The sequence below is a fragment of the Podarcis melisellensis genome, assembly GCF_964234715.1.
Source record: "Podarcis melisellensis genome assembly, chromosome: 5".
NCBI lineage: Eukaryota > Metazoa > Chordata > Lepidosauria > Squamata > Lacertidae > Podarcis > Podarcis melisellensis.
In genome coordinates, this window is record NC_138537.1 from 38,252,446 (window position 1) to 38,267,297 (window position 14,852).

The 14,852-nt window shown below is 42.1% G+C and overlaps 1 protein-coding gene across 1 annotated transcript; it reads right to left on the reverse strand.

Annotated features, from left to right (window-relative positions):
• Positions 1-3,672: 3,672 nt before the first annotated feature.
• PTTG1IP (PTTG1 interacting protein) lies at positions 3,673-14,566 on the reverse strand. The gene is made up of 7 exons (XM_081910621.1): positions 14,220-14,566; positions 10,999-11,051; positions 7,581-7,689; positions 6,681-6,786; positions 6,489-6,554; positions 6,050-6,096; positions 3,673-5,321 (listed from the first exon to the last, which is right to left on the reverse strand). Exons 1-7 carry the CDS (start codon positions 14,329-14,331, stop codon positions 5,275-5,277), a joined length of 540 nt encoding a protein of 179 aa, XP_081766747.1. The 5' UTR covers positions 14,332-14,566; the 3' UTR covers positions 3,673-5,274.
• Between the last annotated feature and the right edge of the window lie 286 nt (positions 14,567-14,852).

Below are 14,852 nucleotides of genomic sequence, written 5' to 3' on the forward strand. Positions count from 1 at the left end.
ACTACTTCCACCAAGTAGTTTGTCAGGAAATTTGCTATACCTGAATGACACTGAATGCAGACAAGAAATTGGTATGAAGAAAACAAAGGCCAAAAAAAAGGGCATTCCACTTATCTGAGAGGATTTTTTACAGTCCTCTTAGTGCAGTCCAGTCCAGTACTTTTTTCCTGGCAAATATGCTTAGAATTGGGAAGGTTTAGGAAGATGATGGAAGGTGACTTTCATAACAAAACAGGGCAATAAAACAACCATAGCAATGGTATGCACTCAGCCATATCTGATGGGGATCAAGGCCACACAGGTTGCCTCCATGACCCCAAACAACCCTGTTGGGTCAGACCATTGGTTCATTTGGCCCAGCATCAGTGTCTGCTATGATTGGTTTAGGAAGAACTAAGAAAGAATTCAATTGTTCAAGTTTTGTGCCATGAGTGGGATATCAGTGATCACCCCATATTTGACAGGCAGCGGGAGAAGAGACAACTAACATAAGGGAGTTTCTGACAATGAGAACTTGTACTGTTGCTAAACAAAAAGCAAATTTCTGAATTCTAGTTTCCCTTTTAAATACACTGAGTATATTTATCATAGTCAAGAGTCACCCATTATTATCAGGGGTTACCTACCTGGCACCTGTGGGTACTAGTTTGGTGGCTCTTGTGCAGTGCTTTTCCCCGCTTAAAAAATGTTTAGGAGTACTCTTATTTTCCTACTCATACTGCCCCTCAATGAGGCCAAACTTAGATTCACAAAATGTTTAGGTGTATGTGTACCCCCATGTGCCCCCAGAAAAAAAGCACTGCTCTTGTGTATTTGTAGGGATGAACTGGATGGGATTGAGGCAACAGGCACTTTCCTTCACCTGTGGGGAGACTTGTATGTGTGTGTAGGGCAGCTTAAAAAGGTTTGTGTGAAAGAGAGTAAGATTGAGAGAGATGTCCTTGGGCAGAGAGGGAAAGGTTTATGTGTCAGAGAGGAAGAGATATGTGTGCGTGTGATCTGTTTGTATTCATGAATTGTAAGAGATGCACTTGGGACAGAGAGAGGTGCATGTATGTGCATGAGTGTGAGAGAGAGATGCATCTGTCTCTGGTTTTTGTGTGTGTAGTGAGTGTGGGGTGGGAACCTTTTCTCCCTCCTGGTATTGGGGAATGTGTCCTTACGAACAAATCTTCCTAACAGTTATGTGTGTGCAGCCTCTTAACAGTGTTGTATGTGTGCAGACCTCTGCATTTGTGAGGTCAAGGGAGAAGGGGAATCAGCAATGACTGTGCTGTATTGTACTGTACTTTAATTTTGTTACACTGTGCTCCTCCCCCATGACAGCCATTTTGTGTTATGTGACTGCTAATCCAGTAAATTGGGCAACCCCTGCACGGTATGTTGCACCAGTAGTTGTGGCAAAACATCTTAATAAGTACCTTGGATATGTGCAACATAAACAATGGAGCCTTGTTGGGAGTTCTGAGGCAATTTCAAGGAAGTGGAGACATTGATCATGTCGCGTCTTGTTAAATTGATCAAAAGCATAACTTATGGCTTTGACTGAAAGTTTTTTGTATGGTAAATATATCTTTTAGCTTCTGGTTTTCTTTCAAAACTCTAGAGTGTGGCATATAAACACTGCTTCTTTCATCTGTGCCTTCTTCTCTGCAATCTGCGACGTAGAGAAAAGAATATCAGTTCTAACCACAGTAGTCCTGACGCCCTCTCCCTAATGCAGCTATTGCCGCTTTACTAAGGAACAACATGTACCTAAATTTGGTTTGGGACAACTGGGAAATATTTCCCCATTGGGTGGTTAACTTCCAAAACTTCCCCAATGGTTTCCTTTGAGATGGAACTAATATTTGAGGAAGGAGAGGGTCTCATTGGGGTGGTGAGGTAGTTCACCCTGAAGAGGTACGAAATATTTTAAGTAGGATAAAAACTCATTGATCTCTTCCCAAAGAGTATCTTGAAAGCAGTCAGATGAGTGTTATTTGACCCTCTCTCAGGCTGAAATCGTACGTCCTTAATCATGGCCGAGGCATCTCTGGCCCTCCAGATGTTGAGCAAGAACTCACATCAGCTTCAGTCAGTATAACCAATGGTCAGGGATAATGGGAAGTGTACTCCCCAAAAACATCTGCAGGGGGGCAGGTTCCCCACCCCTGCTCTGTTGTAAGAAGTAAGCCCTATTGTGCCATATAAGGCTTCTTAGTAGATACCTGTAGGACTGCACTGTCACTCAGCACACAGCCTCACTATATGTCATTTTTTAATGAAGTGCTTTTCATAAGAGTTGTACGTATATTAGAAACAAAAAAGAAGTTGGGAAGTTTGTTAAATATTGGGCACAATGCAGAAATCTAGGAAGAAGGAAGACTGTTAAAAGGTTAAGATAGGAATGATAGAAGAGGAGACATTTAGGTAGCTTTTATTGCCCTTTAAAAATGTGGGGGCGTTATTAGGTTGTTTTTGTTTTGATTGTATGGTTTGTGGTTTTATAATCATATTTTACTCTGTGAACTGCCTGTGGGTATAGGGTAGTATACAAATTTTAATAATAATAATAATAATAATAATAATAATAATAATAATAATAATGGAAGACAGATGCATGCACTAGGTGCATGAACTGTTGCAGAGAACTGGCAGAAATAAATGGCACAATAAACTAGAGGTTAAGCAGGTAAGTCAGTATTAGATCAGGAACAGGGTAGCCTGTAGCTCTCCAGAATTGCTGAACTCTAATCAGCCCCTGCCAGCGTCTCACAGGTTCCCTACCTCTGTATTACATGAAAGAAATATGACTAGTGTTGAGATGAAAGAAGAGCCAATACTAAGAAGTTTGAACTAAACACAAAAAGAGTGAATGAATGGTGCAGTGGTGTGGCTTTTAAACAGTGAGCAAAATATTAGATGGCCACAGAGCTGAGGATAGAAGACATTTAGAGTGAGAAACTGGAACCAAGACATTACAGTAATCCAGGCAATAAGAACATGTATTAGAATTTTAGAACAGCCAATGTAAAGTAGTGAGATCTTAGTAGAATTGTAAAGACTAACTAGATTACTAAGTCATCTAGATAACCCATATATGTGGATAAACAGAGCAAGGTGAACATGCTGTGTGGAATGTTGCAGTGTATCCCCATCCCCAAAAGGTATTACTGTTCAGCCCTCCTGGGGCAGAGTAAAGGTAAAGGTAAAGAGACCCCTGACCGTTATGGCAGAGTAGGAAGGAATAAAGGACACACTACATTCGCTTCCCACCTCAAGGCCATCTTCCATTGTGTTATATATTGCTAGCAGGCTTTATTCTCGGACTGGCTGCCAGCCCCAACAACCTGAGGATGTTATACATGTATGTGGGACCTGCCACAAAACATTGCAGTGCGGAGCCTGTTCAGAGTTCCAGCCAGTCATACCCTCTCTTTGAGGAGAGAGAGATCACACACACACACACACACACACACACACACACCAGTCAGCATAAGCCTTAAGCATTTTTAGTTTTCAAATTTGTGGTTCTGTCACTAAAAAACACTTTCTTCAGATGCTGACATCCCTCCCCACTCGTACTCATATTCTTCAGAAAAAGGAGATTGTATGACCATGTGGTACAATAAATCCCCATTATTTATATTTGCTTAAGAGGGCAAGAGAATGATAGAATGCCAAGAGATGTAAGATATTAAATATTTATTTTATTAAGTAAATAATTACAAATTTTGCTACAGTGAATAATTCATTTTACTTGTTAATATGGCAAAATAATTGTATGAAAGTTTTTATAAAACAATATCCTGTATTTCTGGAATTTACTACGCATTGTCGGCAAATTTCGGCAGATTTCAACTTGTTTTTAAGATGTCAACAGAAGAGTAAAGATATTTAAATGAATAGAAAGTATTATATGTGTTTGTGACTTTGACAACATATATAAAAAGTTTAAGCTTACAATGGAATCTTACTACTTCAGTATCTAATATACCTCCATATGTACGTGTGTTTTTAGAAGAGTGTGGGCATGAAAATTAGGCATTTAATTTCTCTATACTATCTAATGCTTTCAATTTTGGGTTGGGGGAAATGACAATATCATTCCACATTTTCCACAAGTTCTGTGTTTATGATCTAGGTGCTATTTCACTCCAGGCAAATGTAGTGTTTAAAGTTTCCTTGGAAACAAACTTTATACATTCCAAGTGTAGCCAGTCCTCCAAATCATTATTTCACGGTTTTGTTTTAATCCACTCTTCCACTTGACAGTAAACATTAAGAAGTTACTTTCCTTATTAATCTGTCTTCATAAAGAAGCTCCAGTGCATAGGACTCTTGACGTAGAACAGCCTGAAGAAAAACAGGCTATTGCATCAAGCCAAATATTTTATTGGCAGGCCTTACTCTAGGCAGCAGAAATCAACCCCAAGGCTGCATTATTGTTCTTTACTTCAAAAAAGGAACCTTTTCATTCTTCTGATTTGGTTACTAAGGACATTCTTTCCAAGATTATACATTGCTTCAGATAATTACAAGCAGTACAAAGTTCTTAAATATAAGAAGAGCCTTTAAAATTCCAATACAAGCAGCCATTTAATCAGCACCAGTAAAGCATTTGTATCACACTGTTACTAACATAAATCAGTCTAACTATTTCTGTAGTTGAAGTAATTTAAAAGAGGCAAAGGAACAGAAGGAACACACATACGTAGTCCAGAAGAAAAAGTAGTATTAATATATAAAAGTGCAAACCTTCACAATCACACTATAAAAACATCTGTGCTGCAAACAAAATGCTTTTAAAGATCAATTTAGGCACTTTTTGCTAGTGGCACAATTAAAGCTTATGTTCCTTTCACATAGCCTACCCACCTAGTTTTTTGATATGACCACCCAACTCCTACCCTTCAATTAAAAACAGCTATAATTTGTTGACCATAGAAAAGATTGACAAGAAGAAATGTGCACTGTCCCTCTCCACTTCATGGACAAATTTGTTCCAACATTTGACCAGCAAACAAAGGTTATGCTATACTATGTAAGAGTACAGACACCTGCAGGACAGAAAGAAGAAAAATCTAACATCTCCAGCCTGCTAGGCCATCTGGTTTTCAGAGGTATGTTTGGCTTGTTCGTTTATCTTGCTGCTTATTAACAGCTGTCTTCTAGTAAGACCAATTTTCCATTTGCAATTAAGGCATCTAATTTACTGGATCTTTTAGCAGCTGTACTACACATTCTATAGACAGCACTGGCAGAGCTTACTTTGGCTTTTCAAAAGAAATCTTAGTTGTTTTCAAATTTGGCATATGGGTTCTCTTCTTTAAACAAACCTGGAAAAAAAATAACATCTGGTTAGAACACAGAGATCAAAGATATTGGTAAGGAGCAAATATGAAAAGTAGCCGGGGGAGGCGATGAAAAGTGGTTGCCAGTATTCATGAAAGTGGGGGGGGGGGGCAGGATCAAAGTCTAGTGAACTGTATTTCTCAATGGTTTGCCTATCCAAATATTCCACAGAATGTGGCATCTGGTTATAAAAACCCCAATAACTCCTTTCTTGCAACATGTTTTTGGACAAGTATTTTAAAGAGTTATAATACAATAAATTATGTTTATAACATTTTGGCTTAATACAGAACTGATTGTTTCTTGTGTCAGGAGTACTGATCTAATAATAAGGAAAAGCTGACGACAGCTTATTAGAATTACCAACACCCAAATTACCGTTTAAGCAAAATCAGTTAAATGATACACTTAGAGGACATAAACTCCAATCAGTTTTGTACCCTTACTAAGGGCATAGTGCCTTTAGTATTTTTGGAACAGCTGAACTGTTAGGGAGCAGAGTTTATTTCCTAACATTTGTGTGGGGGTGCAACAGATGGGAGAGAGAGATTGCTGGCAATCGGGTTTTTTGGCTTGGTTACCAAGGCCAGTCAAAAACTGTGGGACACCATTCCGTCGGGTAATGAGTTGAAGTGGTAACTATCACATGTTGATATATAGCACACTAAGATGAAGCATCTTTTGCATTTGACAGCTAGCCATTGGCACTTACCATATTTTTTCCGGATTTCATCATGCCTTGATTTCATCTCTGCTCTCCTGCAAGAAATATAACATGTCATGGGATGTTTGCAATTTAGAATAATTTTGTATACATTTTTTCCTCCTATGTAGGAAGGAAATTAGTGAGAAAACAGCTCCCAACTACCTACATTCAAGATTAATTTTATACCCTGTCTTTTGACCAATAGAATCTTCAAAGTGCTTTTCATCAATAGGACCTTCAAGCAGGTTACAATATAATTCCAGATGCTTATAAACACTGGAGTCCTCCAAGGCCAACACGTTAAGTATTACAGCAGAGGAATAATGTATGAAGAGCACCTGCAACAGTCTGTTACTCCAGATGTTTTCTGCAAACATCTGGTCTTAACATCAAAAGGGAAGGTAGCCGCAGGCCTGACAACATCTGTAGGTTGACAGCAACTTACCTTTCTTCCTGTCTTACTCTTCTCTGCTCTCTCTCTCTGGCAACTTTCTCATCCTCCTTATCAGGTCTGCACAAAACAAGAGCATTTAGGACATATATGATTAGGTATGCCATAACTTGAGGGGTGTCATTAAGGTAAGTATATTACTGGTATTTATGGTATTAAAAAATAAGAACATGTTTAGATACTTGCTTTCTGCTCTTTTTTTTCCTGCAGCAACAACAGCAACAAACACAAAGAGCAATAAGGATTATTCCTCCCACCACAGACATTGTAATTATGAGAGCTTCAAAATTCACTGAAATATATAACACAAGAAAAGTAGTGAGTGAGCCATTTGCCAAAAAACAAACTCTGAATTTAAAATAGGCCTAAGTCATTTATTTCAAAATTAAAGTTATTCTACACAAATCACTGCAAACTTGCCCAGTTAACGCATGGAGAACAAACTCAGTGCAGCAGCTTCATACAAATGAGCCATTGCATGGGCAATGTCCTCTATAGGACATCTATAATGCTGAGCCTTCTGCTACCACAATAGCTTTAAATTTTCTTTTTAAAGGATTAGTTGCATTTACTATCCAAAACTATTGAACACAAAATGCATAATGGAATCTTCATGTTCAGAAGTTGCTTACCTTCTAATTACCAAAACACTGGGAGAACCATCATCATACTCTGCTTTATCCTAGTAACACCTAACTAACCACTAAAAATGCTAATATCTTTGCTGTGATATAGGAACATAACTAGAAAGAATCCCCATGATCTTGCTGCAGTAACGATTTGCTGTTTAATCCAGGGAAAAAAATCTCTGCCTGTAAAATAATGTCACGGAACATTTTGCTGCTGGTAGCAAGTAAAGGAGTTCCATTCCTTTCTATCAACTTGTAAGCTGTAGTAACTGGATCTGCCCATGTTGCAAGGAGACTGCAAACTTCTGATACGTTTACTTATAATACCCTAAATAATATTAAAGAAAGTTATTGAGAAGAGGAATATTAATTGCATCCAAGAAGCAATCCAGGAATTGTTTATAGAGAAAATTGCAATGCCAAAGACACACATGCAGTATTCCTGGAAGCTACTCACCCCAACAGACACCCCAGCGGGCCTTACTCAACTGGCAAAGTGAACTAGGAGGGAGGATATTTCGAACAGGATATTCCAGGCATTGTTTGCTGCTGCTGCACCATAAACACTGGAAAAAGAAGAGGTGGTAAATACAACAAGCCTATTAACCAACCAACCAACAAACAAACCAGCTGAGTAGGATAAAGTTGAAGGGCAATATCCATACTTAGAGGAGACCCACTGAAATATGTTGACTTAAGTCACTTCAAGCCACTTATTTCAACCAGTCTATTCTGAGAATGAACTAGTTGGTATCGCCCAAAGATAGCGAAAGGAACACAACTGTATGCCAGCATTATCAAGATTGCTTCTATGTAATCTTATTGACTAGAGAGCACTGCCAAGAATTCAAGAGCACTGCCTCAACCTTAGTCCCAACACCACACTACTGAAGCACTAGGTCCTTTTGAGTTTCGTTTTGCCAAGTAATCCCACCTGAAAAAGCATCAAATGTAGGTCATTTTAAAAGGTCACAAAAACTTGTTTAGTCTAGAACTGCAATCCTTTGTACTTACTTGAAGCAAGCTTCCCTTAATTCAGCAGAGAGACAAACTACTCATTGTGTTAAACACATGATCACATTTAACATGTCCACACACAAAAACAATCCCAGCCACATTAAAATATGTAGTTGGCTGTTACATATGCATGGGATTAATACCAAATAAAAATCTTACTATGTGGAAACTGGGAACTATAATATATCAGTAAATGAACTGTATAAAGTGGCCACAGATAGAAGCAGAAAGTTGTAGTAATCAAGGAAGACTGTTCTTGTGATCAGCACAAGTGAACCCAAAGGGTACCCTGTCAAAAGCACCTAGAGGTCAAGGACTAACATTAGATTCAGACTCTTACAGAAAGATGCAGCAAATTGGAAGTGGTTTTTCCAAGCCTCAGAATTATACACTGTGCACCTCTAGGGCCTCCATAGTTGCAGTGCTTTCTAAACAATGCATCTGGCATATTAAAGGACTGTGCAGCCAAATAGCCACAACAACAACACACACCCCTCCCAAATTAAGCCCTCATGTTCATATTTAGATGCCATTTTTTGCTTAATCTGTTTGCTGGGTGATTAGTACAATTTTTTAATGCTTATAAGGCACAGATGGGAAACCTCAGGCTTGGACACCAAATGCAGCCCCCCACTGTTCTCTTAGCTGGCTCTCGAATATTTTTGCCTGGCTGGAATGTGTCCTTGGAACTCCAATATTTCCTGCTTGCCTGAAGTGAGAACAGAAAGTGATGCATGAATGTGTGTAGAAGCAAACCTACTGTGCAAAGGTAAATACACACTTCTGCCTCTAGCCCTGCCCACACTGGCATGTAGAAATTGCCCAGAAGGGAATGCAGCTTTTTGACTGAAAATGGTTCCTCATCAGTTCTATAGGGAATGACAGGGGAGTCCAAATAAGTTCTATAAACTAATACTGCATTTGCCCAAAACTGGCAGCAAATTCTGCTATCCTTAAAAACTATTTTGACTAGATTTTCAATAGGACTTGAATTCATTAAGTCTTCCTGCATTTTCCCACTATGAAAAGCCAGACAACTGCAAGAAAAATCAAGATCTGGATGCTTCAGTACCATGAGACTTGTATAAAACCCCTGCTCAAGTCCAGGTCATAGAGAAGTTGCTCAGAAGCAACATCTGGTAGATTATAGATCAAAATACTCATTGGATGTTTCTCAGGTATCTCCAGTTCATACATAACTCAAAGATGCTGGCTCTCAAATTTTTGTACTTAATGACCGCTCTTTCCTTGCCTAAACATGAATCTGCACTTATTGTCAACTAACAGTGATTTCTTTTTAGTTGGACGAACTAGCAACTGATTGAGAAATGCAGTGGTGCCTCGCAAGACGAAAATAATCCATTTCGCAAGTCTCTTTGTCTGGCAGTTTTTTCGTCTTGCGAAGCAACCCTATTAGCGGATTAGCAGTTTAGTAATAGTAAAAGGCTATTAGAGGCTTAGCGGCTTAGAAAGGGGGGGGGCCGAAAAAAATCGCAAGACTCGCAAGACATTTTCGTTTTGCAAAGCAAGCCCATAGGGAAATTCGTCTTGCAAAGCGCATCGAAAAACGGAAAACCCTTTCGTCTAGAAGGTTTTTCGTCTTGTGAGGCATTCGTCTTGCGGGGCACCACTGTATTTCTCAAGAATTGGAAGAGGGATTTCACAATACAATTTGCAAGGAAGAGATCACAGGCTTGCAACTTAAATCTGTTGAGGAAGGGGACTGGCTAATTAATTTATTTGAAATATACTGTATATTGAATGAAGTGGTGCCTATGCCTCGTATCTATTCATCCCAGGATGATTTGGCTATATGTAATATTATGCTGGTCTCTATAGAAAGAAACAGGATGTTATAAATTTACTTGAGAAAGCAAGATTTGATAAATTTTTGCACAACAAGCTTGTTTTTTGTATCACTGACCATTCTACTGAGTGTGTGTAGAGTAGATTGTGTAGTGCAGGAGCATCTGAGCCAGGGGTGGCAAACTTATGGCCCTCCAGATGTTGGACTACAAACCCCATCAGCCCCTGCCAGCATGGGCAATGGTAATAAGATTCCTCACCCCTGTGCTAAGCCAACAGCTCCCTGTGCATACACAAAGCTTGTATTCTGGAAAAGACTTCCCCATTAAAAACAGAAACAATTTGATGCATTCATTCTCACTGCACACGCAGAATTATTCCTTTTATTGTATTTGCTGAGCCCCGGTCCTGATCCACCAGACCAAAGGAGGGCTTGTGGGAGTGGTTTGGTGCAGGGACACCTAAGAATGTCAAAAGCACCAGAGCAATCAGTTCTAGTGCTTTATTAAAAGAAAGGTGTAGTCTTTCAACAAGTCAGCCTGCCAGGTCTCCCAGCCTTTACAGATGCGGGAAGGACACTGGAGCAAGGAGATGGCCCAAGCAAATGTTTATACATTCTTTATACACCAAACAGCATACGTCACTTTGGCCAGCACTTTCCATCACTTCACCTGACCAGATGAGGGCATAGATGTCAAATAACCAAATCTTACAGATAGTTCCCCTTTTCTGGGCTCAGAGCCCAGCACCCCACGCCCACGGATAAGGATAAAATCAAAGCAAGCCAATTGGCCTATATCAAAGCAAGTGAATATGAACATATATGAGCTCATGGTTACAACTACCAATTAACTGTGAGGTTATCTTGACTACCAAGATTGCATTTGCAGGGTTTCTGGAACCGTTCACCTCTGGTTCAGCATAGCCTTGTGCATGCACTCTAGAGCACCTGAACAGTTCTGGGTTGGGCTGGCCTTTAACATCACAGCACACAGCAGATTCATAGACAATTTCAAGTTACAATATGCATTCTGCAATTGTATACTACTTACCGTGACATTTTTCAGGCATTCCTCACATGTTTTGTTTGTGTACTGTTGGCAGCCTATTGTGAGAGAGTAGAGGAATGATGTGTTAGTTTATAATTGACAATGCATTAAGTTAAAGGTAAAGGACCCCTGACAGTTAAGCCCAGTCGTGAACGACTCTGGGGTTGCGGTGCTCATCTCACTTTACTAGCCGAGGGAGCCGGTGTTTGTCCGCAGACAGTTTTTCCGGGTCATGTAGTCGGCATGACTAAGCCGCTTCTGGCGAAACCAGAGCAGCGCACGGAAACGCCGTTTACCTTCACACCGGAGCGATACCTATTTATCTACTTGCACTTTGACGTGCTTTCGAACTGCTAGGTTGGCAGGAGCTGGGACCGAACAATGGGAGCTCACCCCGTTGCGGGGATTTGAACCGCCGACCTTCCAATCGGCAAGCCCAAGGCTCATTGGTTTACACCACAGCGCCACCCACGCCCCTGCATTAAGTTAGTCACTCACTATTGCAGTTTTCTCCCATAATATATTTTGCTATTTTAAAAAATAAGGCTGAACTCTACTTGTAGAAGTTTGTGGGATTCCCTGATGCCAGGAATCTAAGCCAAGTTGCTTATGGTTGTAAACATTTACTTCCTATTTTAGGACAGAAAATTAAGACAGTCCAAAATTCATTCCCATAATTTGCAACAATCATTTCTTAGACATTAAAATTCAGGCAAAGAGGAAGCTTCTAAACTACTGTATGGCTATTATTTAAAGGTAAAGGTACCCCTGCCTGTACGGGCCAGTCATGTCCGACTCTAGGGTTGTGCGCTCATCTCACTTAAGAGGCCGTGAGCCAGCGCTGTCCGAAGACACTTCCGGGTCACGTGGCCAGCGTGACAAAGCTGCTCTGGTGAGCCAGCACCAGAGCAGCACACGGAAACGCCGTTTACCTTCCCACTATAAAGCGGTACCTATTTATCTACTTGCACTTAAGGGTGCTTTTGAACTGCTAGGTGGGCAGGAGCTGAGACCGAAAGACGGGAGCTCACCCCGCCGTCGGGATTCGAACCGCCGACCATACAATCAGCAAGTCCTAGGCACTGAGGTTTTACCCACAGCGCCACCCGCGTCCCATATGGCTATTATTTACTTGTATATATATGCTGTGCTGAACTGCTCTCAGGTAGGTACACAAAGTACGGTAGGTGTAATATGATGCCATTAAGATTCGACATTAGTGTCAGTACAATTGTGCAGTTGATTAATGAGGTCATGTTTAGCAATCAACTTTACAGAATAAAGTTCTAAGCAAGTGTCTTCTAGAACAACCCTGAGCACATGACACAGCCTGGTTTAGCTCACTTACAAGGAAGTGGTTTAGAAACAGGGCACTCATCTTGGTTTCCAGCATCTGCACAATGTTGTCAACTCAGTCGCAAATGCTGGCCAAGGAAACATCTGGGTTAAAGGAAGTGAAATGTCCCTCTGCCCACACACAGTTCAAATGAACTAGTCAATGCAGGTCACTGAGGTAAACTATGAAAGCAATGCTATAGCCATATCCTATCATGTATTTTACTCAAGTGAAAACTGACACCAGAAATATAGGATAACTTATACTAAGTTAGACATTGACCATATGAGCTTTCTAACTGGGGATGACAGGGGGCTGAACCTTCTGTATGCAAAGCATATGGCATGGTGCTTTTTACAAGCACCATAACAATGCCATTCATGCTTATAAGGGTAAACCCCACTAGTTTCAACCCTAAACAAACTTTTTTGCATACAGCAATTTGCCACATCATGAAATTCAGAAATGGCATCCCTGTTATCCCAAGACCACACAAGGAATAGCCCAGAACGAACTACAACAGCCAACTTTGGACTTGCAGTTTCTACAGAGATCTGAAGTTCCCACATTAACCAATAGAACTCTTTATACAATCAAGAGATCAAAGTGTGCTAAGGAGCAACTAATCTGTATCACATGGCTGGATATCAGGAGTTTTGCTGCAACTATTTATTGCCTGGCAAACACACCATTAGCTCAGTGAACAAATGAACTCAGCCTCAAATTCAGAGACTAAAGAAACCAACCTTACTCACGGTAAATCTAATGCTTCAGTTCCAACTTAAGGAATGCAAACAAACAAGAACAGGGAACAAACACTGATTACACCAGTGCTTTCTCAAGCTGCTAAGTCCAGTACAGTTTTTTAGAGCTGTCACCAGTTTTCATAAATCTTAGGCAATCAAACTTGCATGTGTGCAAAAAATTACAGTGGTGCCTCGGGTTAAGTACTTAATTCGTTCCGTTCTTAACCTGAAACTGTTCTTAACCTGAGGTACCACTTTAGCTAATGGGGCCTCCCGCTGCTGCCGCGCCACCGCAGCACGATTTCTGTTCTCATCCTGAAGCAAAGTTCTTAACCCAAGGTACTATTTCTGGGTTAGCGGAGTCTGTAACCTGAAGCATATGTAACCTGAGGTACCCCTGTAGTTCTGAAGCAGGAATGTGTGGTAGGAGGAAATCCCTTTCATGTGAGAAAAAAGAAGCCCCTTTTTAAAATAAGTTTTCCATCTCTATTTTTTAAAATAATGATAATGATGATGCTTGGATTCAATCTGCCATATTGCTGAGGCACCCTTTCACATTGCAGCCCTTAGGTTATAGGGCATAGGCATAGCCATGACCCTTTGGGGTGGGGGAGAACCTAGGTATCTGGTCAGTTAAGTATTTTAACATGGGGGGCAGGCTTCATGTTGGGGGAGGAATAACCTCAGTTAAGTAGTTTCAATCCTTTACTTGACTGGGGAGGCAGGTGCCCCCCTTGGCTACGCCCATGATTTATAGGGTTTGCCCCCGCGTATTCTCACCGCTGCGTTTCGAACGGGCTTTCCAGGTATCGTGCGTACGCGGCCATAAAAACAAACTTTCAGGGAAACACTTCGGATTCCTGGCAACGCGTCACAGAGGGCAATAAAGCTAACAAAATAAAACAAATCACGGCAAGCCCCGGCGGCGCCGCTCCTCGTCGGAAACGAGGCGCCGTTTTGGAAAGGGGAGAGGAGAAAGGACGCACGGGCCCTCCGGGGGCCACGAAGGGCACGTCCACACCGGAGAGCCGCGCAATCGGCGTTTAAAAGCGGCGAGGGGCGGGGAAAGGAGCGGGCCCGCGGCTGCCTCGGTCGCCCACAACTCCCTGTCCCCGAGGGGCGCCACGGCCGAGGTCTCTCACCTGCTTGCTCCCCGGGCCGGGGCGTGGGGGCTCCGCGGGCGACAGCGAAGAGCAGCGGGACGCAGAGCAGGAGCAGGGGCCGCGGAGAGGCTCGGAGGCAGTGGTGGCCCATGGCGGAGAAGGCGCCCTGCAAAGCCAGGCTCCCTCTTCTTCTGGCGCCAGGAAACACACTCTCTCTCTCACTCACACACGCACTTTTCTGCTTTCACTGCGCTTCTTTCTCCTCAGTTCTCCAAGCTCAACAGGAAACAAACACACCCACACCCGCCGTGACACACGCTCAGTCGCGCTCTCGCGCGCAGGCCGTTCTCCACCCGCGCCCTCCTCACTGACGGGGCGGGAGCGCGCGCTGGGCGGGACAACTGGGCAGCTCCCCCCGAAAGGTGGGGCCGAGGGAACGCGCGCTCCCGCAAGGAAGCCGTAACCATCACAACCGCGCCGAAGGACGAATGCTACTCTGGCAAAGCGCTTTCTAGCTGCCGCCCAATGGCGCGCGCTCTCCATCTCTCCACAAGGCTCTTTGGCGCCCCTCATCCAGGCCGCAGCAGCAGCAGCAGCGATAGCAGCCGTTGGGAGTTCAGGCGTTCCCTGTTCAGATTGCACCGGATGGAAGCTGCCTTGCGCCAAGTTTCC